The 24,018-nt window shown below is 36.4% G+C and overlaps 1 protein-coding gene and 1 long non-coding RNA gene across 4 annotated transcripts in view; one reads left to right on the forward strand and one right to left on the reverse strand.

The window, feature by feature from the left end:
• LOC132161174 (uncharacterized) overlaps positions 1-6,744 on the reverse strand; it is a 410,674-nt gene extending 403,930 nt beyond the window's left edge. Inside the window, exon 1 of the long non-coding RNA XR_009438105.1 lies at positions 6,554-6,744. This is a non-coding gene — a long non-coding RNA (uncharacterized LOC132161174). The remainder of the gene's footprint in view (positions 1-6,553) is intronic.
• The window catches only part of lepr (leptin receptor), a 45,843-nt gene that overhangs the window by 10,086 nt on the left and 11,739 nt on the right, over positions 1-24,018 (forward strand). For 2 of the 3 annotated variants that reach the window (XM_059571015.1, XM_059571013.1), the window contains exons 1-7: positions 13,013-13,230; positions 15,986-16,056; positions 17,651-17,703; positions 19,082-19,252; positions 20,160-20,277; positions 20,590-20,771; positions 23,722-23,867. In XM_059571015.1, the coding sequence (XP_059426998.1) occupies positions 16,052-16,056; positions 17,651-17,703; positions 19,082-19,252; positions 20,160-20,277; positions 20,590-20,771; positions 23,722-23,867 (675 nt within the window). In that variant the 5' untranslated portion in view covers positions 13,013-13,230; positions 15,986-16,051. Of the gene's footprint in view, positions 1-13,012; positions 13,231-15,985; positions 16,057-17,650; positions 17,704-19,081; positions 19,253-20,159; positions 20,278-20,589; positions 20,772-23,721; positions 23,868-24,018 lie in introns of those variants that run through there. The other variant, XM_059571014.1, reaches the window with a different exon arrangement.

Consider the following 24,018-nt stretch of genomic DNA (forward strand, 5'->3'; position numbering starts at 1 on the left):
AGTCCCTCCTTCCGACAAGCGCAGTGTTCTCTGATTGGCCAACTGACTCAGTGCATTGTGATTGGCCGAACACCACAAGCACTCGTTGGAAATGTAATGCCCCTTTCCATAATCGCGAGCTTCATCTTTCAAAATAAATGTAAAGACAGTTAATAATGTCCTTAGTTTTACCATCAGTTCAAGCCTGAAAGAAGAACAGAGTGGCGTGACAGTGATGAAGCTTGTATGTGTTTGCAGGACAAACTGTCACTGTGTGACCGTCTCTCTCTCTCTGCACACACAATGTGGCTGCTACCAAAACCACGGCTTCTTTCTTTGTGTGAACATTCGGGCGGCATTACGCAAATATGCAGGCATTGTGTATGAATTCTCCAGCACATTCTCATGCTAATTTAGCATTTTTATTAAATTTTGGAGGCTGGTGGCTAATTCAAATGATATTGATCATAGGTTTCGTTCATTTCAAATTCATACACAGTAACCACCTCATAAATAATTATTAGCGAAACAGCAAAAGTTTGAATCACACAAGGTTCATTCCTAAGGACACTGAGTTTTCAGAATTCAAATTCCGATTAGCTTTTTCAATATGTAGCAGAATGAGAACGGCTCATATGATTATATTCACTGCATTAACACTAATGACTTCAGCACAAAAGCCGAGGACCATGCAAACAGCCGTTAGTGCAAGATGCAAGGTTTTTTGTTGATGGGTCATCCGATTGTTCATTAGTTCCAGGAACATGCATGCTGTCTTATTCCAATTATCAATTAGGATTAGTGAATCAGTGCGGTGTGCTCTCGTTCCATTCAAGTGACACTGTAATCCAGTATGTGGCTATATTATGTGCCATTAGGGCCAAGCTGTGAGCCATTTTTTTGTCAAGGTCTTTCTTAGGATCTTTAATAACTGACCTACACTTTGACATGTATATTAACTAGATAGCAAACAGACACTCATTTTCCTTCTTTAGAGATTATGCTAATCACTTTAACCTCATAAGTATTTTTTCATTTTCTCTTGAAGGAAATATTTTCAAATAAATGTTTTCCCCAAAGTGTAGAGCTACTCTCTTACACATTCTGTACACTCATTCTGTGATTTATTGTCTACATGTTGGCAGTTATTTAGTTTGGCTCCATAACCTGAGCTGGTTCATTCAGAAAAATGGAGCTGTGCTGTGCATCAATGAGTCTAATAGGCCCCGCATTCCCCAACCTGCTGGATGAATGGTGCTCATATATGAGACTCTGAATGTAAATTGCATTGTACAGTGCGCACATGTATTCCCCTGTCATGCATAATGTAGGGATGTGGGTGAATCCAATAGTGTAATGTTGCTTTTATGGTCTGTGCATGTATTCTTTACTTGTGATATGTTTTGTTTGTTCTTCATATGCTGTGTAAGGATATTAGATGATTCAGATTATTTATACATTAGTACCAAGGCTATGACGTCTATAAGGTTAGAAGATGTGCAACAATGTGTGTGCATGTAAAAATGGGGTGTGATGTGGAGCAGTTTCCTCTGGTTGTGTGCTTACAAAGCAGTTGAAGCATTAAAAAAAAAGTTTTGAGCAAATTGATGATTTGTCATATAATATTAACTACACGCCCACTTCCACAGTCATTCTCTTCTTGTCCATGCTGGATGTTTAATATACACGAATGGCGATACTAAGGACCAATGAGATTTTAGTGTGGGTGTGGCTACATGATGCAATGGTGAAAATTTTTCTAATTTCCAGGGTTCTCATAAAAAAACTACAAAAACAAAAATATATTTTTGTGTTCCCATTTGCACCAGTAGCAAAAGAAAAAAAGTCACACTAGCATTTTGTTTTTTCAGCTCAATGGTTAAACTGATGTTTTGCCAGTGGAACAATTTGTGCTTAATTTAGAGCTCTGAATGTTAAATTCATTTTATTTATGCTAGAAGAAGAGAAAAGTACTGTTTTGACAGTTATAAGCTGTAACCTGAAAGTAAATAATTATGACAGATTGCTTAAACCTTGTTTTTAATTTATTCTCAAGCCAAACTAGGTGTCAGTATTAGTAAGATTGGGCTTCTGTTTTATGTTTTGAGAAAAGGCTCTGGTCAAACACATCTGGGAGAGTTTGAATGCAGGACATGATGTAATACAGTTGTCTGCCAGCAAGATTTGAGTTATGAAAACCACTTGTTTATTGTATAATCAGGCCACCCTGATGACACCAGACCCTTAGTGTTCCCATAGATAATTCAGAAGACAGGAAACTGTTATTGCTTCGCAATATGTAACCCTGTGTGAATGTAATTATTTTTATTTGCTTCTTAAAATATGAACTGAAATATCTGTTTTGCCACAAGATGAAACAAAAGCTGGAAAATTTTGTGATGAGGGCAAAAGTGTAAAATAATGATGACTCTGAGAGAAATGGGGGATATTTTGACTCCTAAATATCCAGAATTCCCTATGACTTTTTTTCTTTATTTTGTTAAAACTATAAATGGATTATTAAATATCTAATTCATAATTACATTTATAGATTCTATTAAATTATACATTTATTTGACCTCTTGCATCTGAATTTACATAACTCATAACTCATTGAATAACTCATTACATAAGTCATTTGAATATATTTTGTATAGCTTAAACATATTAAATTAGCAAATAACCAATGAACACTTGATGTAGTAAACATTAGTTTGGCCATACTCTATAGAACCCCTGTTTGTGTGCTGCAGTTCACACACTGATGAAGGTTACTTTCTCCCACTAATTTTATTTGAGTACTTGCTCACCATAGTGTTCTGACGTTCTTTGGCTGTGGGCGAAAGATGATTTGGTGAATCAAAGCTGTTTGTTTCAGAGTCCTTGTACCCAGGCTTTATTACTTCAGTGTGTCTCAGAGACAACACAACAAAGCAGACTGACGCAGTATGTGTGGTATTATGAATATAGAAGCTAACTGGGGGAACAACGATAGGGAAAGAAATTTGGAAGGCCAGTGGGTTCATGCTAAGGCCAAATGGGGACATCGCTCTTTCTGGAGAACCAGATAATTAGAGCTAGTTCACAAACAAACAAAACGTTCCCACAGTGCAAAAGTTCTGGATTAAATATTGTTATTTACAATTTATTATTGATTACAATACTTTTGTACATTGAATGCTATATTTCACAGAAAAATGACAACTTGTATATTTGGACACTATGCATTATATGGGCATTTTTTTGTGCAGTAAGGGTGAGAAAGTGTTTTTATTTTTTTTACTGGAGTCAAGTGTGACAACTAGCCACAGGCTTGTACTGTTATGTAACCATGAGCATACTATGCTGTAAAAACTAAATAAGCTCATACCTCAGAGATCTGTGAAATTGATTTATTTGGGGTTTTTTTTAAGACAGGAGAAGGTAGTACATGTAAATGGAATTTTGCTGTGGTCCCTGTTATAAAAACATTCAGAAAAAAAAAAATCTCGGTTTCACCTCCTCAGTAGTTTTAAGCTTTAATTTGCACTTTATTGGAATTGTTTTCCTTTACCTTACTTTTTGGCTTTTGGCTTTTTTTTTTTTTTACTTTGCTCACTTCTGGGAAATGAACATCTTTGAGTTAGGTTAGCCAGCTGGCATACACTGGTCAATCATGTGACATTACTTTATGGTCTACAGCTAGTCCTGATAGTACTGCACACAGTGTTGGGGGTAATGCATTACAAGTAACGCGAGTTACGTAATCAGATTACTTTTTTCAAGTAACTAGTAAAGTAACGCATTACTTTTTAATTTACAAGAAAATATCTGAGTTACTTTTTCAAAAAAGTAACGCCAGTTACTTTGTATTCCCATTTTTTGACTGACAAGCCTCCTGTTCCCATATTGGGAGAAATCGGAAGTATGGAGGCGTTGTGTGCGCTGTGTGAACATGATGTTACTGTAGTTCTAGACTAAATGTGAATGTGCATTAATTCATCCCACTCACAAAAAAACAAAAAACAAAACAGATTTAGTATTCATCAAAATTAATCAAAACTGACTGAAATGCAAACTCAGAATATGACGCAAACCTGCAATAACTAAATATATTAAATAACACAAATGTATCTATTCCCATTTTATTAACAGTGTCTTTGCTGCTGACCTTTAATAATCCAGTTCAACCATACTAATAATTAAAAAATGATTTAGATAAACTAACAATTGTGCTTCATTGGTTTTTTTTATTGCTGAAGAGTGTTGAACCTTCTTCTCCTGTGTTCTACTGTACAGACGGGAATTTACTTTTCCTTCAGCCTGAGGTTTATTCATTACACTTTTTGGTGTGAAAGGGCTTTTACATTTGCTATAAATAGAACTTCTTATATTAAAAACAATCAAGCCCTGCTCATATTTAAAAAGTAACGTGAAAGTAACGCAAAAGTAATGTAACACATTACTTTCCATAAAAAGTAACGTATTTAGTTACTTTTTTAGGGAGTAATGCAATATTGTAAGGCATTACTTTTAAAAGTTACTTTCCCCAACACTGACTGCACAGATGTTTTCATCAAACCATGTGTACCAAGAATGGAACTCTAGACTGACAACTGCACCATTTAACCCAGAAAACAGCCCTATACCTATTATGACGAAAACCTTGTGATTAACCTTTAGGCAAGAGGTAATTTCCTTTCTTTGAGAAGACAGCATTATTTATTCTGTCTCCCGTGGTGCTTAAACCAAATCCAATTATTGATCTGTTGACATGCATTCCGTTCTCCTATTTCCACTGGAAGATAAAGTCATTAATATTCCAGTTTGCATTATTTTTCAGAACAGCCATGATAGATGCTTAAACCAACAGCGCAGGGTTCACAAATAAAAATTCAGTCCACAGATAGCATAATTTTTAGCACCCACTGTTTGTTTTGTTCTATCGTACTATTCAGTAAAGTTATTATGCAAATCACACAATGGCATATGTGTAAATACATCCAAAATTATCCTTGACCTTACTGAATAAGGTGAAATCTTTATAGAAAAGAGGTGTGTTTGCACTCAAAGTCATCCCATCAGAGTGTTAGTCCAGAATATTTAGCTCATGGTTAAACTGGATTGCATTCTAGACACGTGGAGTTTTTTATTGGAATATGCGCTTAAGTGTCTTAAATCACCCCAGAGTAATTTAGCACCTCAATGTGTCTAGTCAAAGTCTGCACACAGGTATTCATTCATATTGGACCCATCATGGCGCAGACCCAACAATAATAAGGTGGGAACATACTGTATAGACCTTCCACCATCAGAAAAAAAGACCTCTCTTGTATGATTTCACAGGAAAAAGAAATGATTGCCTATAATTATCACCTTTGCAGACATGAAGGGAAAAAATGATCACTTATTATGTAGTTATGCATCATTTGGCAGAAGTTGTTTTTTCAATGTGCATGGCCTAAGGTACACCAATTGCAGTGGTAGACCCCTTAGAGCAGCCCAGTGTTAAATGCCTTTCTCAAGGGCACAATGACACGGTAAGAGCAACTAACAGGCTTTGCATTAGCAGTCTGGATCCTAAAATTTATGCACTTCTCTCTAATTTATATAATTGGAATGTAGCCTTATCTATAGCGTCATAAGAGGTTTTTTTTTTTTCTGTCACGATTTTGCCTTCAGTATAAGCTTATCAGTACATGCAAAAAATCTGGTTCAATCCCCATTTTTTTTTGTTTCAGGTAAAATAACATGAAATCAGAAATGCAGTTGCCCAAAGACATATTTGGGCTTTAATTATGGCTTAAGTGGCCAAATTTAGAAATCTCTTAAAAGTCATTACTCTACACAATTGTCAGATTAGTAGCACAAACAGTATAGCAAATGTTTTCCTTTGAGAACCCTCATCCTACTTTGCAGGGTGCACTGATTTGTGGTGATTAAGCAGATGCTGCTATGAGTCAGCTCATTAGAGGGGGCAAATTGAAATGGTGACTTAAGCATCAAATATGTGTCTGTTTGTCTGGGACCAACAGCTTCATACTCAGAATTAAACAACTAAATCGTTTACTGACCTTTTCAAGGCTTGCAGACCACACACCACACTGACAAGAAAGAGAAGTGAAGTTCAAAAGGTTTAAATTGATTTCACAGATAATGTATCGTGTTATTGAGAAGATTGATATCTAGCAACAGCCAACACTGAACATAGAACATTTATTCTGTATATAAAAAATGAGATGTTCAGTAAAATTTCTTAGATTGGCCAAATGATCATTATTATCTTCCTGCTATCAATTTGTCTTCCTTGCTGTTCAGTTGCGATCTTGTAATCTAGAATAATACTAATAACATCAGAAATTAGAGTTATACTGTTTCTATCAGAAGGCTGAGCCAATGTAATATTGCTGACATTTTGTTCCTGAGTCCTTGCACTGATTGCCATAGCATGCAATTTTGATGATTATAACTGACAACTAAGGAAAATCCCAAATTCAGTATCTCAGAAAATTAGAATATTGTGAAAAGGTTCAATATTGAAGACACCTGGTGCCACACTCTAATCAGCTAATTAACTCAAATCACATGCAAAGACCTTTAAATGGTCTCTCAGTCTAGTTCTGAAGGCTACACAATCATGGGGAAGACTGCTGACTTGACAGTTGTCCAAAAGACGACCATTGACACCTTGCACAAGGAGGGCAAGACACAAAAGGTCATTGCAAAAGAGGCTGGCTGATCACAGAGCTCTGTGTCCAAGCACATTAATAGAGAGGCGAAGGGAAGGAAAAGATGTGGTAGGGATAAACGCACCCTGGAGAGGATTGTGAAACAAAACCCATTCAAAAATGTGGGGGATATTCACAAAGAGTGGACTGCAGATGGAGTCAGTGCTTCAAGAACCACTATACACAGACGTCAGAACGTCAGAAGCGTCTCGCCTGGGCTTAATACAAAAAGGACTGGACTGCTGCTGAGTGGTCCAAAGTTATGTTCTCTGATGAAAGTAAATTTAGCATTTCCTCTGGAAATCAGGGTCCCAGAGTCTGGAGGAAGAGAGGAGAGGCACACAATCCATGTTGCTTGAGGTCCAGTGTAAAGTTTCAACAGTCAGTGATGGTTTGGGGTGCCATGTCATCTGCTGGTGTTGGTACACTGTGTTTTCTGAGGTACAAGGTCAACGCAGCCGTATACCAGGAAGCTTTAGAATACTTCATGCTTCCTGCTGCTGACCAACTTTATGGAGATGCATATTTCATTTTCCAACAGGACTTGGCATCTGCACACAGTGTCAAAGCTACCAGTACCAGTACCTGGTTTAAGGACCATGGTATCCCTGTTCTTAATTGGCCGGCAAACTCGTCTGACCTTAACCCCATAGAAAATCTATGGAGTATTGTGAAGAGGAAGATGCAATATGCCAGAATAACCCAAGAATGCAAAGAGCTGAGGGCCACTATCAGAGCAACCTGCCTCTCATAATGACCTGAGCATTGCCACAGACTGATCGACTCCATGCCACGTTGCATTGCTGCATTAATTCAGGCAAAAGGAGCCTCAACTAAGTATTGAGTACTGTGCATTCTCATATTTTTCATGTTCATACTTTTCAGTTGGCCAAGATTTCTAAAAATGCTTTCTTTGTATCGGTCTTAAGTAACATTCTAATTTTCTGAGAGACTGAATTTGGGATTTTCCTTAGTTGTCAGTTATAATCATCAAAATTAAAACAAATAAACATTTGAAATATATCAGCCTGTGTGTAATGAATAAATATAATATACAAGTTTCACTTTTTGAATGGAATTAGTTAAATAAATATACTTTTTGATGATATTCTAATTATATGACAAGCACCTGTACTACTTATTTAACATTTATTCATTTATTTGCAGAAATGCCACAGAATAACCCTCTTGGGTTGCCCAAAGATAGTTCTTTAAATACCCATACCAAGAATATTTTCACTAATCTAAAGAACCCTTTTCTACAATAAACAACATTTTGTTCACTAGAAAGTTTACATACATTTTAAAGGTTATTCAAGGAACAATTGATTCCAATAAATAACCTTCAATTTACATACAATACAGTAGGTAAGTGAGCATATTTTAACAGGCCTTGAGTTGCAAAAATGGCTCAGAAAGTGATTTTGAGAAAAGGTTGAACATCTAAAACATTTAAATGAATTTATTTTTATGGTTACCACTTGGTTTGACAATTGCTGCCACACCTTAAATTTTTTGAAATGACAAATGCAATATATGAGTTACAACAGATAAAACGGTTAAACCCGATGCTCTCCCAAACACGTGGCATTCTGAAGAATTTCTGATGCTATTACTTCATAACAATCATTGCATATCGGTGCAGCAGTTGCTGTGCAGCCATAATGCAGTATTAGAGGCCATGTCGTGACTCATTTGAAATGTCTCCCTTGGTGATACTCCTCTGCTCTCGCCATTCAGACTCTGCAGGGCTTCCCAGGCACTAGTGATTTAACCATAGGTCAAGCTATGCATGACTAGTCTCGTTCTTCAGTGTCAGACCTGGGCAGAAGGAGAGCGTCAACTCCCCTACTGTCAAAGAACACCTACTCTATGCTGAGACTCATACCTAACATTGGCAGCCCACATGCAAACATACCCACACAAATGCATCAGTTCTGCTGTCACTGTTTACTGCAGCAACACCAAACCTTGCAGAGCCTGTGGGGCTATCTATCTATATGCACTGCATTTTAATCAGCTTTATTAATGGAGGATACAAATGTAAATAAAAAATGGCATGACCCTTTGTACTAAATGGATTAATCATCCAATATAATGATGAAACGAAAAAAAAAAAAAAAAAAAACTTCTTAGTATTGGGACACCTGGGCCTGTGTTCCCCAAAAGCATTGTAAGCTTAATTAATTCAATGGTTTTGCTTGCTATGATTTTGGTAAAAAGCAGCCTTGACCATTACACCAACAGGGGTGTATTTCAGAAAGCACGGTTAACTTACTGTCAGCTAAACCCTGAACTTTCGGTTGATTTCTCCCCAAACCTTGCTTTCTGAGGTAAGTGGTTACAAAAACGCGCCCGGGAGTAAATTCATTCTACTCAGAGTATGTTCCTGGTTAAGACTCAAGACATTCTCAACAGAGCGAATAATCAGTGAGTCACTATGGAAACTGATGCTAAGAAAAAGATGTCTTGCTGTTTCTTTCTTCTTCTTTAGTTCAGAGGTCATTTACATGCTAAGTGCATATCGCCACCTAACTGATGGTTGTGCAATTATTTTTTTCTGTTTAATCTTTAATCCTTGATAATTTGAATTATATTGTTTGTTTGATGCTAATTATATATTAAGTCATATCAGATATGTATTTGATTTAAAATTTAGACATTATAGAAAAGGCTGATCCATGTGAGATGATAATATAAATATGTAATATTTATGTAATAAATAAATATATATAATATAATAAACAAAACATCACCTTGTCATAGTGTCTTATAATTTATACAGATAAAAGTTATATATGCCAATAAAATAAATATAATAACCATATTAGAATAATATATAACCTTATTATTTATATTAGTGCCACTTCATCATTAACACACACACACACACACACACACACACACACACACACGCACACACACTTTTTTGTGAAAAGTGGGGACATCCCATAGGTGTAATGGTTTTAATACTGTACAAACTGTATATTCTATGGTCCTACACCGACCCTACACCTAACCCTCACAGGAAACTTTGTGCATTTTTACTCTCTCAAAAAAAAACTCATTCTGTATGGTTTATAAGTATTTTGAAAAATGGGGACACACACACACACACACATATATAATAGGGTATATTACATATTGTAATATTATATACTGTTGCACACTATCTGTCATGCCCACTGAAGACTCGTCAGTTGATCACACTGATTCACACGTGCACTGATAGCGCTGAAGTGGATTAACCATAGAACATAACCTGCTCCTGAGCATGTTATCTTCAGAGAGCAATTGTTTCTATGTTGACTTAAATACCCTGAAAGTAACCTCTGATTTTGGAAACGAAAGCTGAGGTTATCCACTTGCTTATCCTCAAACATACCCGGTTATGTCACATAACCTGCTTTTTGGAATACCCCCTGGAACTTTGAAGACATTGCGTTTAAATACATACATATTAATATGGAGTTGGTTGACCCTTTGCACCAACAACAGCTTCTACTCTGCAGGAAAGGCTTTCCCACAGTGGAAAACACAGCGCAATATCTGCAACACAACAGAAACAAATCCCAACACAACGAAATTGACACAACACAATGTAAACAAGCTGCAAAACAACAAAATTAGCACAGCACAACAGAAACAAGGAAAGAAAGGTGCAACACAAGCAGAAACGAGCCACAACACAATGACATTAGAACAACACAATGGAAACAAGCCACAAAATTAGCACAACACAATGGAATTAAGCCACAACAAAACGAAATTAGCACAACACAACAGAAACAAGCCGCAATACTACGAAATTAGCTCAACACAACAGAAACAAGACACAACATATTGGAAACAAGTCACAACACAACGTAAACCAGCCGCAAAACAACTAAATTAGCACAACATGCTGGAAACAAGTCGCAACACAATGAAATTAACAATGGAAATGGAAATAAGCAACAACAGAATAGAAACAATCCACAAAATAACTAAATTAGCACAGTGGAAACTTGGCATTGTACTTGGTGATTTGAGGCTTGCATGTATAACGGAGGCCAGTAAACCTCACTCCCCGATCTCAACAGGTGCACTAGCCACAGACACTACTGGCTGCAGTCACTTAGCCTCCTTGTTAGTGTGTCTGCCTCCTATGCTGGAGACCAGGGTTCAAGGCCCACTTGAAGCAAGCATGAGGTGTGGAGGTAAGGTCCTGGGAGAGAAGGGTTACACATGCAGCTGCTCATGGAAACTCATTCCACTGAACTGATATTAATGACAGTGGAAGTTTGTAATTCTTCAGTTATGAAATCAACAGAGCAATGGTGACTTCCATGCACTTTGTGCCACAGCACTTGATGACCCTGCTCTTTGACTCATGTGGTCTTCTGCTTCGTGGCTGAGTTGCTGCTCTTCCACTTTCCAAAAATACCACTTACAGTTGAGCGTGGAATATCTAGCATGGATGAAATTTTCACAAACTGACTTATAGCAAAGGTGGCATCCTATCACAGTACCATGCTTGAATTCACTATAAGCTCTTCAGAATGACAATGTTTGTAAATGCAGACGGCATGGCTAGGTGCTTGATTTTATACACCTGTGGTAATGGGTCTAAAACATCCAGATTCAATAATTATGTGTTCCAATGCTTTTGTCCATATAGTTAATATAGTTAGTTTGGACATGGTTCTTCAGTTGTACACCATACATCTATTTTTCACAGCTGTAAATCTAATCCTAATATGTTTCTATGGGAATTAATTTTAAAGTTTTGATTTTCATAAGGTTTTGATAAGCTGGCTGCCACCTAAATTGCATCCCGCTGACTGTCTCCAACCTGCTGTGAACTGCTGAGGAGATACATGGTGTTCTTGGTCTAGATCACAGCATGAAGGAGGCCACATGTCATGCATTTAAATGGTTATTGTGAGCACAGGCTGTTGCAGCATTATGTGTGCATGGGCCTGTAAAAAGCTGATAAAGGTTGATAAACATTTGAGCCTCTGAGCATTATTGTTAACTTCTGTACCGCTTTGGTGTTTGTATCTCCATTTGTGTGTTACTCAGAATGTTTGTAAGTATTTTATGTAACCGAAAATCGCCCATGGCTTTAACATCATCCAAGGTCTTAAATAAATGCTTTAATATTGCTGTAATATTTAGGTTTTAATTACATACTTAAATATTAAATCAAATATATTTGCTTATGTTATGAAAAGTTATTATAAGTGATAGGGTCTAAGTAATAATAAAAGTGACCCTGGAGCACTAAACCAGTCTTAGGTCGCTGGGGTATATTTGTAGCAATAGCCAGCAATACATTGTATGGGTCAAAATTATAGATTTTTCTTTTATGACAAAAATCATTAGGATATTAAGTAAAGGTAATGTTCAATTAAGATATTTTGTAAATTTCCACCTGTAAATTTATCAAAACTTAATTTTTGATTAGTAATATGCATTGCTAAAGACTTCATTTGGACAACTTTCAAGGTGATTTTCTCAATATTTAGATTTTTTTTTTTTTTGCACCCTCAGATTTCAGATTTTCAAATAGCTGTATCTCTGCCAAATATAGTCCTATCCTAACAAACCATACATCAATGGAAAGCTTATTTATTCAGGTTCCAGATGACAAAAATGACCCTTTTGTGGTCCAGGGTCACAAATATGTTTTCATAAGTGAGATATTGATTAGGTATTAGTTCTACCGCGAAAAACAGTTGTAGAGTAAATTTCATTTCACCTCAGTGTGGGGTTACCACATTGATCCCATCATGTAAGATCACGAGCACGTCACGTGGGAGCCTCCTTGCGCTCACTTTAGGTGATGACAGCATGTTGAGATCATGCTGATGACGTAATGTCACTTAACTGCAACTGCAAGTGATACATTTTAATTACTGATCACTTATTATTCAGTATATTTCCTTATTACCCTTAACAGATATTTTGAAACAATACCTGTAGTATATCATTGTTAAAAACACCACATTATCAATATTTTTGAGAACTTTTAGCTTAAAGATATAATTTCTTGTTCTTGTGTAGCTTGTTCTTAAGCACTTATTACGACTGAAAATAAATACATTAAATAAATATAACCAGAATATATTTAGTCGAGCTGAGTGAATTTCACTGGAATAGAGTAGTTACTATAAAGCAGTATTCATACATTTCCTTTAGGAAGGTGTGTACGTTGTTAAATAAAACAAATGCTGCAGACTTTCCTTCCCTTGACAAAATTTAAACAATGAAGATGATTATGGCTTGACGCAATAGGCTCCGTGGCTGGTGCCCCTCCCTCACAGCGGCGGCGGCCGCGGCGGGCAGCGCTCGAGCTCAGGATGCAGAGCTCTGGAAACATTAGGAAAGTCTCACGCCTCTCTGTATAACCGACGACAGACACTATTCTTTACAGGAAGAAGCGCTAAACTCTGGACTTGGAGCCTTATCCTCGTTTTTGAGCGAAGTAGGACACGTACAGTAAGACCTTGCCAGTGTAGTAGCAACAAATCCACGGACAGCCAGAGAGCGATCACATCAGGTGAGACATTCAGCACATATTTGACACCGAGTTCAAACGGATGATCTCAGGCAGCTGTGATAGCGGTTAAACTGTCCTTCATTCTTAGATAGCCACTTTATCGCGCTTGAGATCTTTTATTCATAAAACCACGAAGACCTGTTTATTGGTTTTCTATTTCTTTACTCACTTTTTGTAATTTAGTGACCTGTTTTGTGCGTGCTTAGCCAAACAGTCTTAAGTGTTCACTTAATAATGTTCTTCCAGATTAATGTTACACTGACACGGTTCGTGTTGTGGTTTTACTAAGTAGCTGAATATGAGTGACAGTATTATTCATTATCTTGGGGTTTTCTTTTTTGTGTCGAGAGCAATGTCAGTGTTTCCGTGGCCATTATAGCGGTGTCCAAATCGTGAACGAATCGTTGTGTTGAGTTTGAACTTTTAATGAATCTTTTGAACCGGTTTACATATCTGTCCGAGCGGTTCGCGAGTCAACTACTCACTGAACTGACTCATTAAACTGAGAATCATCTCTTTTGGATGTGTCCGATCACAGTTAACAGTAGAACTGAATGAGCTTATAGTCATGTGGAGTGAACTGAGGATTTGATGGGGAAAAAGTTACCAGTGTAATATTGGACGTTACAAATAAATGCAGTAGAAATGCAATATGCTTACAGCTTAATTGTTTGACCGTTTTATTAACCCATACGAGACAAGAGATGGCATTGGCCACAGAACTTCTGGTGCAGCACAGTGTATGGAAATTATGAGAAAATCAAGCACAAAATGTAATCTTGAGGAAGTGTTACATGACAGTACAAAGGAATATTGTACGAATAACTTTTACACTACAGCTATGTACTAGAGCTTCTGGAGCTCATAATTACAATGTATGGTTTAACTTAATACATTAAAATGTTATTTTTACTAGTTTATAATATATAAAATATAGCTACTGTATTATAATATAATGTAATATATGACAGAAAGAGTTTGTGAATGCTATACCAGAAGCTTGCATACCACAGTGGAAATACATTTTTTACATTTGATTATTTTATTCATAATGCTTAATTTTTGTGTCAACACCACCAAAATGAATATTAACAGAATAGCAACATCTCAAAGCTGATGCATTCAATGTGTTGCTCACTTTGACTATTGCAGTGAGGAGGGAAACATTGATACACTGAAGCCACTCAATGGAAACATCCAGATGTGCTATAATAGGTCTTCTCTCCAACTTGAATGTGGTGTTATTTTCTCAGAACCAGGTTTTGAAAGGAACCCATCAAGTAGAGAAAATCTGTTGGATGTGGCATGGCATTTGACTATGTAGTAAATGAGAAGAGGAATTATTCCAGTTGATTATTTACTCTGATACACTGATAAATTCTTAATCCTCTAATTAGAATTCATTTAAATGATTTTGGGTTCAAATCCCTTTAGAGCAAGGCTGTCCAAATTTTGTCCTGGAGGACCAGTGTCCAGAAAAGTTTAGCTCTGATCTACCTAATTAAACACACCTGAACCAGCTAATTAAGTTCTTACTAGGCATACTAGAAGCTTCCAGGCAGGTGTGATAAGGTATGTTGGAGCTAAATTCTGCAGGACACCGGTCCTCCAGGAACGAGTTTGGACACCTCTGCTTTAGAGCATTATCACCGTTGTGTCACTTTAAATCAGTCATTTATGGGTTAACATTCATTGTTTGTTTATTTTTTTCAACATTTACTAGTTCTGCACCATTTAATTCACACATAGGTTAAACATAAGACCTATCCCAGAACATCTGGACTGTTTTCCATTGAGTGGCTTCACAATATAACAGTTTTCCCTCCTCATTGCAATAATCAAAGCAAGCAACACACTGAATGTATCAGCTTTGAGATGTTCTAGTATTTCGCCCGATCTAATATTCATTTTGGTTAGCATTCGGTTTTATGTCGTTGACCCAAAATTGGACATCATGAAAGTGTTTTTGATATTTGATAGGGGACTTTACATGAATATATGAGATGTTTACAAGAGCCTTCCTGGAAAAAAGACTTTACTGAAGTGAATGGCCACTTGCCTTTTCTCACTGCATATTCACATATGACCTGGTTTTATGTCAGATTATCTTATATCATGTTTGGTTCAGCAGCAACTCCAGGTGGCTCTAACAGATGGTTTAGAAAGCATTGCATTATGGGGCCTGTAGTGTTTTATTTGCAGGTTATGAAGCATTGTTATTTTTTTTAATGCATTTACTTTGTTCATTAGGTCACTTGTGTTCTGACTCATCGCAACATGGTGGCAAAACAGGCTTTAGATTTCACAATAATGTTTGGAATAAAATGCCAGGAAATGCTAAACATGGGTGTTGCTGTCGTTAACATGTTTGTGCAGGCACACAATCAAAACAGTGTTGCACTTTGTTAATTTGATCTAGCATTTCAGTACATCCAGGAACTGAGGACATGGAAAGCATGAGGGATGCAGTCATGCATGTTAATGCCTTGTACAATAAAAGTGACTTGTTTCGTCAGAGAGTGTAAGCCAGGGAATCAAAAGCAAATATAGTCAGAGCAGGGTAATTCACTTGAAGCCGGTGTCATATTACTCCCTGAAAATTTTTATGTGTGCCAGAAAATTTTTGCCTGCTTTATTTTCCATTAAGTGACTCAGGAATGACTTCTGCATCCCTTAAGAGAGTAAAACTATTCATGTCTTCTTCATCTTCTTCAGTGTTTAAGTTTAAATCTAATTTGTCTATCTTCCCACAAAGAGGCCATTCCTCTCTTATACTCCATCACTCCATCAAGAAGAGAAATGATGGTCAAAATCATATGAAATGATGTAAGTATCTCTAACTAGATTTTATTAGGGCTTGATTTTAGCTTGACTGTTGCTTTCAAAGTGATTCATTAATTTTCTAATGAGATGGAATTTGTATTTCTGTGAGTAATTTGATCATTTTGGTGTGGAATATGTACAACTAGCCAAGTAACCTTGCACACAGTGCACAGTATTGCACAACATTGCCTATTTCTTGAAATCTTGATGTTAAGAAAGACAAAAGTCCTTTAAGAGATGAGTTCGATGATACAATTTCCTAACTTCCTTTTCTTAACGTTTTCCAAACTATGTAGCTTGATGGGTAGAGGCATGCAGTGTGGTTTTAAGCAATCTTACTTAAACTTTTCTATTGAAAATACAATATAGTACAGTATTTAATTTGCATATCACAGTTTAAATACAACCGCAGCTGACCAAAATACTTTACAACACTGTACCAACAATAGGCAAATTAAAACAGCTGTAAAACAAAATAATACATTAAAAGACAGCAAACCAAGTTTGTTTACCAGTAACCATCAGGACTGGACATTTAGAGGGGTAGTTCACCCCAAACTGAAAACTGTCATCCTTTACTCTCCCTCAAGTTGTTCTAAACCTCCATGACTTTTTGTCTTCTTCCATACAATTTTTTCTACACTATGAAAGTGACTGGGGACCAGAAGCTTTTTAGTAGAGTACATGAACGCATAAAAAAAATCAAGCACATAAAATTACAAAAACGCAAACTAAAATTCAAATGAAAACAAAAATTCCATATTAATAAACCCCGCCTTGTTGGCAGAGGGAATTAACACTAACTCGACCCACCAACTTGTGATTGGGATTACAAAAGATGGCTTTCAATCGTCAGCTAAAGTTTTTCAATAAAAAAGATATAGAGTAGATGTAGTGTAGGCAGGGCTTTATTGTCCCAGTACGGGGACATCCATTTAATAATTTTATTTAAAATACAATTTTAAATACATTTTCAATGAATACATTATTATTGCATACTGTTTTGTAATGTACTACAATACTGAGGTGCAGATAATTGCCACCATTTGCATTAAGTAGTATAAATAGCAGGAAATCCTGCTATTTTAACATAATAAAAATAGAATCTATAGCTATTTGCTCTTAGAATAAATAGCATATCACTAAAAAAAATACTGCTATGTTCACTTAGAGTAAATAGCATCCATCGCTAAGAAAATATGCTATTTTTACTTAGTGAAAAATAGTGTAAATGGCCTCTATTGCTATTTAGCCACTGCCTTAATAAAAAGTATTTCTATTTAAATCATACTAAACAATAGCAACAAGCTAGCATTGTGATGCTGATGTTATATACTGTAGGCTCCATTCAGAATTTAATAAGAACGTAAAATCTAGTTAATTTAGCTCGAAGCATTTAAAACAATAACAACAACAAAAAAACAACATCAACAGAAGTGCTTTTGACTTGGCACTGGAATGGGGTTTTGTCATATAATGAGTAAACTAAACGCTGTCACGCTGTTTGAGCTTGGAGATTTGATTATTCCATTGTGGAAGAAGATAGTGAGTCATATCCATACTGAACCATTTTACAGATGTCCTCTCTTTCCCGCAGGTCTCTGTTTATCATGCTTGCTCTTCTTGTGAATTTCATTACCATTTCACAAGGTGAGTCGTCGATGCATTAAACTAAAATTACACTTCCTGTTTTCATTCAAATTCTGTATCTAGTGTCTTTTCATTGTTTCCCATTTCCTATTTGCTGTCGAGGCAAAGACCTACATAGCATGCTGGATACCCACCAGCTGTCAGCAGTCCCTCTGGCCACCTCAGAGATGCATTAGTGTGGGTTATGGTTGAGCGCACAGAGTGCAGGAGGCAGATGAATGGACAGAGAGATAGAAGAAGACAGAGAGGTAGTGAGAGAGAGAGGTAGATTGAAAATGAGGGGTGTAGGAGGGTGGTGATTACACCCACATCATGAATCAGACTATAAACGTTTAACGGTCACCCCCCTCACATATAGAGAGATGTACAGATGAGAAAGGGCATGGGCCCTGGGCCCCACATCGATTATCGGATGATATTGGTAATTAAAAGAAAAATTATTAGTTTTGACCAGTGTTTATATAACAAACTGTGAATATGCATTTTACATATTTACATTTTGATTACTTTTTCCATCACCTAACACTTCAACACAATAACTAAAAAGTTCTCTTTAAAACATAATTTGATAACAATGCTATAATCTTTAGAAAATCTCAAAATGTATATCTATATTTCATCTTGAACCATAAGATATATTGTTGTGATGCCTGTATTGAAAATGATTGAAATGATTGAATTATTGATATTGATTTTATTTTTAGTTAATTGATTTAGGAAAATAGTAATATCAGCCATTTATCACAAAAATAATTTGGCCAGAAATATATACATTTTGATGCCAAATATATTTATCCTAGCATAGTATGCAGGGAAAAATGTGAGCATAGCATTTTATATAAAATGCAAATACTGTGTCACTATTGCTCTTTTTGATCATCCTGGCCAGCCTGACACAGTAACACAACTATTGGCATTTATTTGGGGGCATCTGTCTTACAACCAGTGGATGTTGGGAGAGTGTTTGGGAAACTTTCAAAATAGTCATTATTTTTGCAATTCCATCATGTGTCAAATCTAGTGGTGCAGAAAGTTAACACACTACATCTAATAAATTAACTGTACTCTTTATTTAAAACTAAATTGAAATGTTAAGATTTTCTTGAGTAAGCACATACTTTTTCACTCAGAAGCACTAAATCTTTGTTTGAAAATGCACTGTATGATGGCTTGCTTATGTTGCAGTCGTACACAGTATTGTCGTCCTTGAGTAGCTTTCAGATGAACGGTCAGTTCTGAGCACTTCTGAGAATTGAATCTGTCAATAGATTTTTCTTTTATATGTAAGGTCTGTGTCCCTAGAGTTTTTATTTCCCACTGTGAAATTTGAATAGTGTTGCAAATCCGTGTCACTCACATTGAGATCCTTGTGTTCCAGGTCTTGCTGCTTTAAGTCCTTCTGATGGCAGGGGAGGGGTTTATGAAGACCTGAAGTGGAAGGCTCTGCTGTGTTGTGAGCCCTTTGCTCAGACACTTGACGATGGTCTTTCAGATCACCCACCTGTAGGACAGTGTCAGCTGCAAAATGCTACAAAACCAGAATTCTCAAGTAAATCACCCACCCTTTCTGTGTGATATTACAATCATTGCTTTTGGAATGACATTTTCAAAATGAAGTCATGTAAAGCACAGTTTTATTCAAAAGGAAAACAATGATTTTAAATTGTAATAATAGTTCACATTATTACTGTTGTTTATGATGAAATAAATGCAGACTTGGTGAGCATTAGAGACTTCTTTCAAAAACATTAAAAATCACATAACTCGCAACTTTTGAACAGTGGTGTCCAAAATAAATGAAAGGCAATTTATGACTCAGTCTTGCCATTTTAAGGTCTCAAAGGAGCAGTTTTGTTTGTTTTTGCATTAGATGACCTTATCTGTTAGTTGAAGAGGTCTTAGCTACAGCTGTGAACCAGAGAAACTAAGAGGATCGACCTCTCCAGACAAGTAGATGGGTGCCATTACATGCTAATCAATTCTTATTACTTTCTTTTCTCTACGGTAGGCCTCAGGACAATAATTAAATAAATACAAATTTACTACAAATAAATGTATAAAATGCAAAATAAGTTAAGGTTTGCAATCCTATTAAAGTGTAAAGTGGATAGCAAAAACAAAAATGGAATCACTACAAATACTCAGAGATGGATGGTTATTTTTTCCCCCTAACATTATAAAAAAATCATAAAATTAAAGAAAAAAAAAATTCCCCTTCTACTTTTATTGGACCCTTCAAATGGTGCAAGTTTGAACTTAAAAACAATCCTCACAGAATTTTAACTAGACTATGAATAATTGATTTTTTATGTTGAGTCAAAGCAGTGTGTTTTGTATATTTCATGTTATTTGCACACCATGAAACGAGGAATAATTTGCAGATGTTATTTCTTGAGGTTTTCTAATTGCAATAGGCTGTGATGAGAAGCTAACAAGGGAATGCAATCTCATTTCAGGAAACTGTTTGGACATCCTGTGCTGGCTTGAAGGTGAACGGACAAATTTAATTTGTAATGCAAAAAGCCACAGAGCAGCAGCCACTGCAAGCCTGCTCACTGTTAGACCTCAATTAGTGTGAGTCCTCTGTTTTCATTCTGCTCTCCACAGACTGCTAATTGGCTCTTGTGTCTATTTGTGAGGATTAAGTAGATGATATAATGCATCTAGACTGTATACTATATTATTAATGACCAACTTTTAAAATATCTTTATTATTTAATTAATATTATTTACGTTTTCTCTGCTGTATATGACGACACCAAATGATAAATATTTTTGTTTGCATTAGTTTCTTAGAGGCTTGATCTACTGTTATGTATAATAATGTAATGTAATATGAATTTTACATTTTTTTAAATTATTTAATGTTGACTTTTTTAATTTTAGTGTACAGATGAATGTTATTTTAGATGAAGCAAACCATGCTGCTCAGTGTGCCGGGGAAGATACTGCCATGTGCTCCATTTCTCTTCATGGCAATGATGCAACTGCCTCATTGAACATCAGTATATCTTTAAATGGGAGTACTGCAGTGTCACCCAAGATGCAAGTCAGCACACATCATCTGCGTAAGAACTGCATTATGATTTACAGTTTTATTTAAAGCTTTATCTCTGGTCTATCTATCTATATGTCTGTGTGTCTGTCTGTCATTTTATCGTTATATCTATCATTCGATCTAATCTGTCAGTCTGTCTGTTGTTCTATCTGTTGTTCTGTCATTCTAATGCTCTGTCATTGTAAAAATCATTAAGTAAAAACTGGAATCTGATTGCTTAGCTTCGGCTGACTGAATGGTAAGCGAGTTCCAGAACAGTTCTACAAATAATGCTGATTTAGTTAGTCTTATGTTATCAAAGTGCAGCTATTTCATTTCCTTCATTCCTGTCCATGTTTACTTTGAGGGATGTAAAATTCTTAGAAACGCTGAGTTTCCTTTTGGCATAAATGTACTGCAGATTTTGTTATTTCCTATTGTATTACTCACAGGTCTTAAACATGGTCTCAGGACACAAACCTTTCTCAGGAAAACTGCTAAAAAAAATTTGTTCATGATTGATTTAAAGTGTTGTTGACTGAGTTAAACTGTTGTTTTAGTTTGATAACTCAAGTAGAAAAGGCCAAACATTTTGTATGTTGTTTATGATAATCATAAGTTTCCTTCATTTACTGACCAATGTGAAATATTGCGATGATACATTTGCATAAATGACTGATCATACAGCATGTCGCATGTTATTTTTTAAACAAAATTATTTTTTGTGAAGAAAACTGAACTAAAATTAATCTTCACAGTAACCTGTAAATAGATGACTCTAGCCCGTGTGTTCATGGAGACTGATGCTAGGGCAACAGGTGTTTTATTAGGGTGTGTTTGTTCTTTGGAACTGGAGGCTAAAGAATACACATCTGTCTCTCAAGTGTTTTTCCAGGCAGTGGATTGAAATGGAATTTCACAATGGCATGGTTAAACCACTCACCAGGTCCAAACCTTAAGTCAATTTCTTTTTTAGTCATTGTAAAGGTGCAAAAAATTTTTTTTTAACAAAGCAAGATTTTAACATTTTAGTAAGATTAGTGAGATTAAAGGGATACTCATTAAATAAATTAAGACGCTGTCATCATTTACTTATTCTGACATTTTCACTTCCTTCTTTTCTTTGAAGTACATTAGCCGCATTTCCACTGTCAGGCCAGTGCGAGCCAGGGCTCAAAACGGGCTGGGCAGGGCTAATAGCCTCGTACCTGTAGCACCGAGGCCAGAATAGCACGGCGTTTCCACAGTCGAGCCTGAAACTCCACTGCGCTTCACTAAAACCCGCCCTTTACACGCCTCTCGGGAACAACGTCACGCAACCCCATCATTTCACCGACAAAGATAAGCTATCAAAAAACTAATGAGAAATAAGTCACTGGAACTAGCGCGATCACAAAACGAACATGATAAAAGTGTCAGTTTGTTTGCATACTTTGTTAAATATTCAAATTCAAAAGCATCAATGTTTTACTATAGAATAAGTGATACATTGATCATAATGAATGAATTTATCAGGACTCAAAATTAATCACACAGAAATAAGTTTATTTCTATTTTATTTATTTATCTTTAACGCTTATGAAAATAGCCTGCTTATTCAGTCGAGTCTGTTTCTGTTTATTTGTAGCCACAGTAACGTTAGCCTGTGCGTCACATTTAGAATGAATGATAATATTTCTATTTTTATAAAAGCTCCCGAACAAAAAACATTATTATGTTTTTATGATAGGCTGCGTGGAGCTAAACTCTCGAGACGAGACTTATGACAGATATATAAGTTACTAAATAAATACACGATTGTGATAGAGAATAAGAAGCTGACGTCTGATTTCTCCAAGTGGTTGCATTTACCATGTTTACTATGGTAACGTTAATGTTTAGCTTGCACAGTCTTTTACTGTACATCGCTTATAAATATTTCTGCCTTGTTTAGTGATTATAATCCACATCGGATCAGGTTATTTCAAACACACAAAAACACTGCTGACTGAAAGTGAGTTTTGAGCTCAACTTATTTTAAAAGTTTTTAATGCTGGTGTTATAACTCCGCTTTCTGAAATGATCCGCGGTGCTGCCGCTCTCCAGACGTGGAGAAACTCCGCCCTTTTTCATAACCACTCCTCTAGCCTCAGCTGGCCCGCTTTGGCTCAAGGTTTTCGTCAGGCCGAAAAACCCTGGCCTTTGGCCCCGAGGAAGCACCAACGAGTCACGATCAAGCCCCGGAAGTGACAGTGGAAACGCTGTCATTTATTTGACAGCGTGCGCTGTCCCTGGCACACACTAGCACGCTCGGTTTTAGCCTGACAGTGGAAACGCGGCTATTGAAGGCTTGTTGGAAAAGGCGAAACTAAATGACAGTAAATAAAAAGTCCAATCAGTGTAAGCCTATTTGTATTAACTGCAACAGCAGGGAAAGCCATTTATTCTATAATGTGTTAGTGTCATTGAGGTTGGGGTTTTGAAAGATAATGTAAGTCTGTTAAAAAAGACTGCCTCAACAGATTAGTATTAATGGCATTGCTTTTATTAAAATAAAGCAAATTGCTTTACGTTGTGAAGATAATACTTCGCCAGATAATGGTTCGCCATCGGACCTTTGTAGAATGAATACATTTCATTGCAGGCATCTGGCTTTGTTTTCCATTTGCTAAAGATGTTTTGCCAGTCTTCAAGAATGGGGATTCCCCTGTGATCATGTCAAGATGTTACATTGGTGATTTTTGCCATATTCACACCATCCACCGCATTTTTACACGTGCCCCACCCAACAGCCGTTGAAGACACTCTCATGAATGGCGAAATGTCAGAAACAACATCTCATAAAGATCATCAAAAAAATTCTGAGACGACTTATCGTTATGAGACTGTGTCTTACTTTTGGGATCTCTAGACATAGAGCTGTTGTTGCCCTTACATGGTCATTATGGTCTATCACGATTACAGGTATATATAAATATTTTGTACTTATCCTCCTTTCACAGGAAGACCAGAGCCACCTGTTAATCTGCATTATGATGTGACGACTGAAGGCGAAGTAATATTCAAATGGAGTGATGCACAACCTAACAGTGATGCCATAAACTATGAGATCCGATACACATCCAATTCCTCGCTTCAGCAGTGGAAGGTACCGTAATTGAACTCATTTGTTGGTGTGATGAATGTTTCGTAATAACATTACAAAGTAATATTTGTGAGAGCTACTGTATAACAGGCTCCCAGAAAATGCCACAGATGCATAAGCTCTTGCATGGTTGATGATTAAAGGGATTTAAATG

The sequence above is a fragment of the Carassius carassius genome, chromosome 17, assembly GCF_963082965.1.
Source record: "Carassius carassius chromosome 17, fCarCar2.1, whole genome shotgun sequence".
NCBI lineage: Eukaryota > Metazoa > Chordata > Actinopteri > Cypriniformes > Cyprinidae > Carassius > Carassius carassius.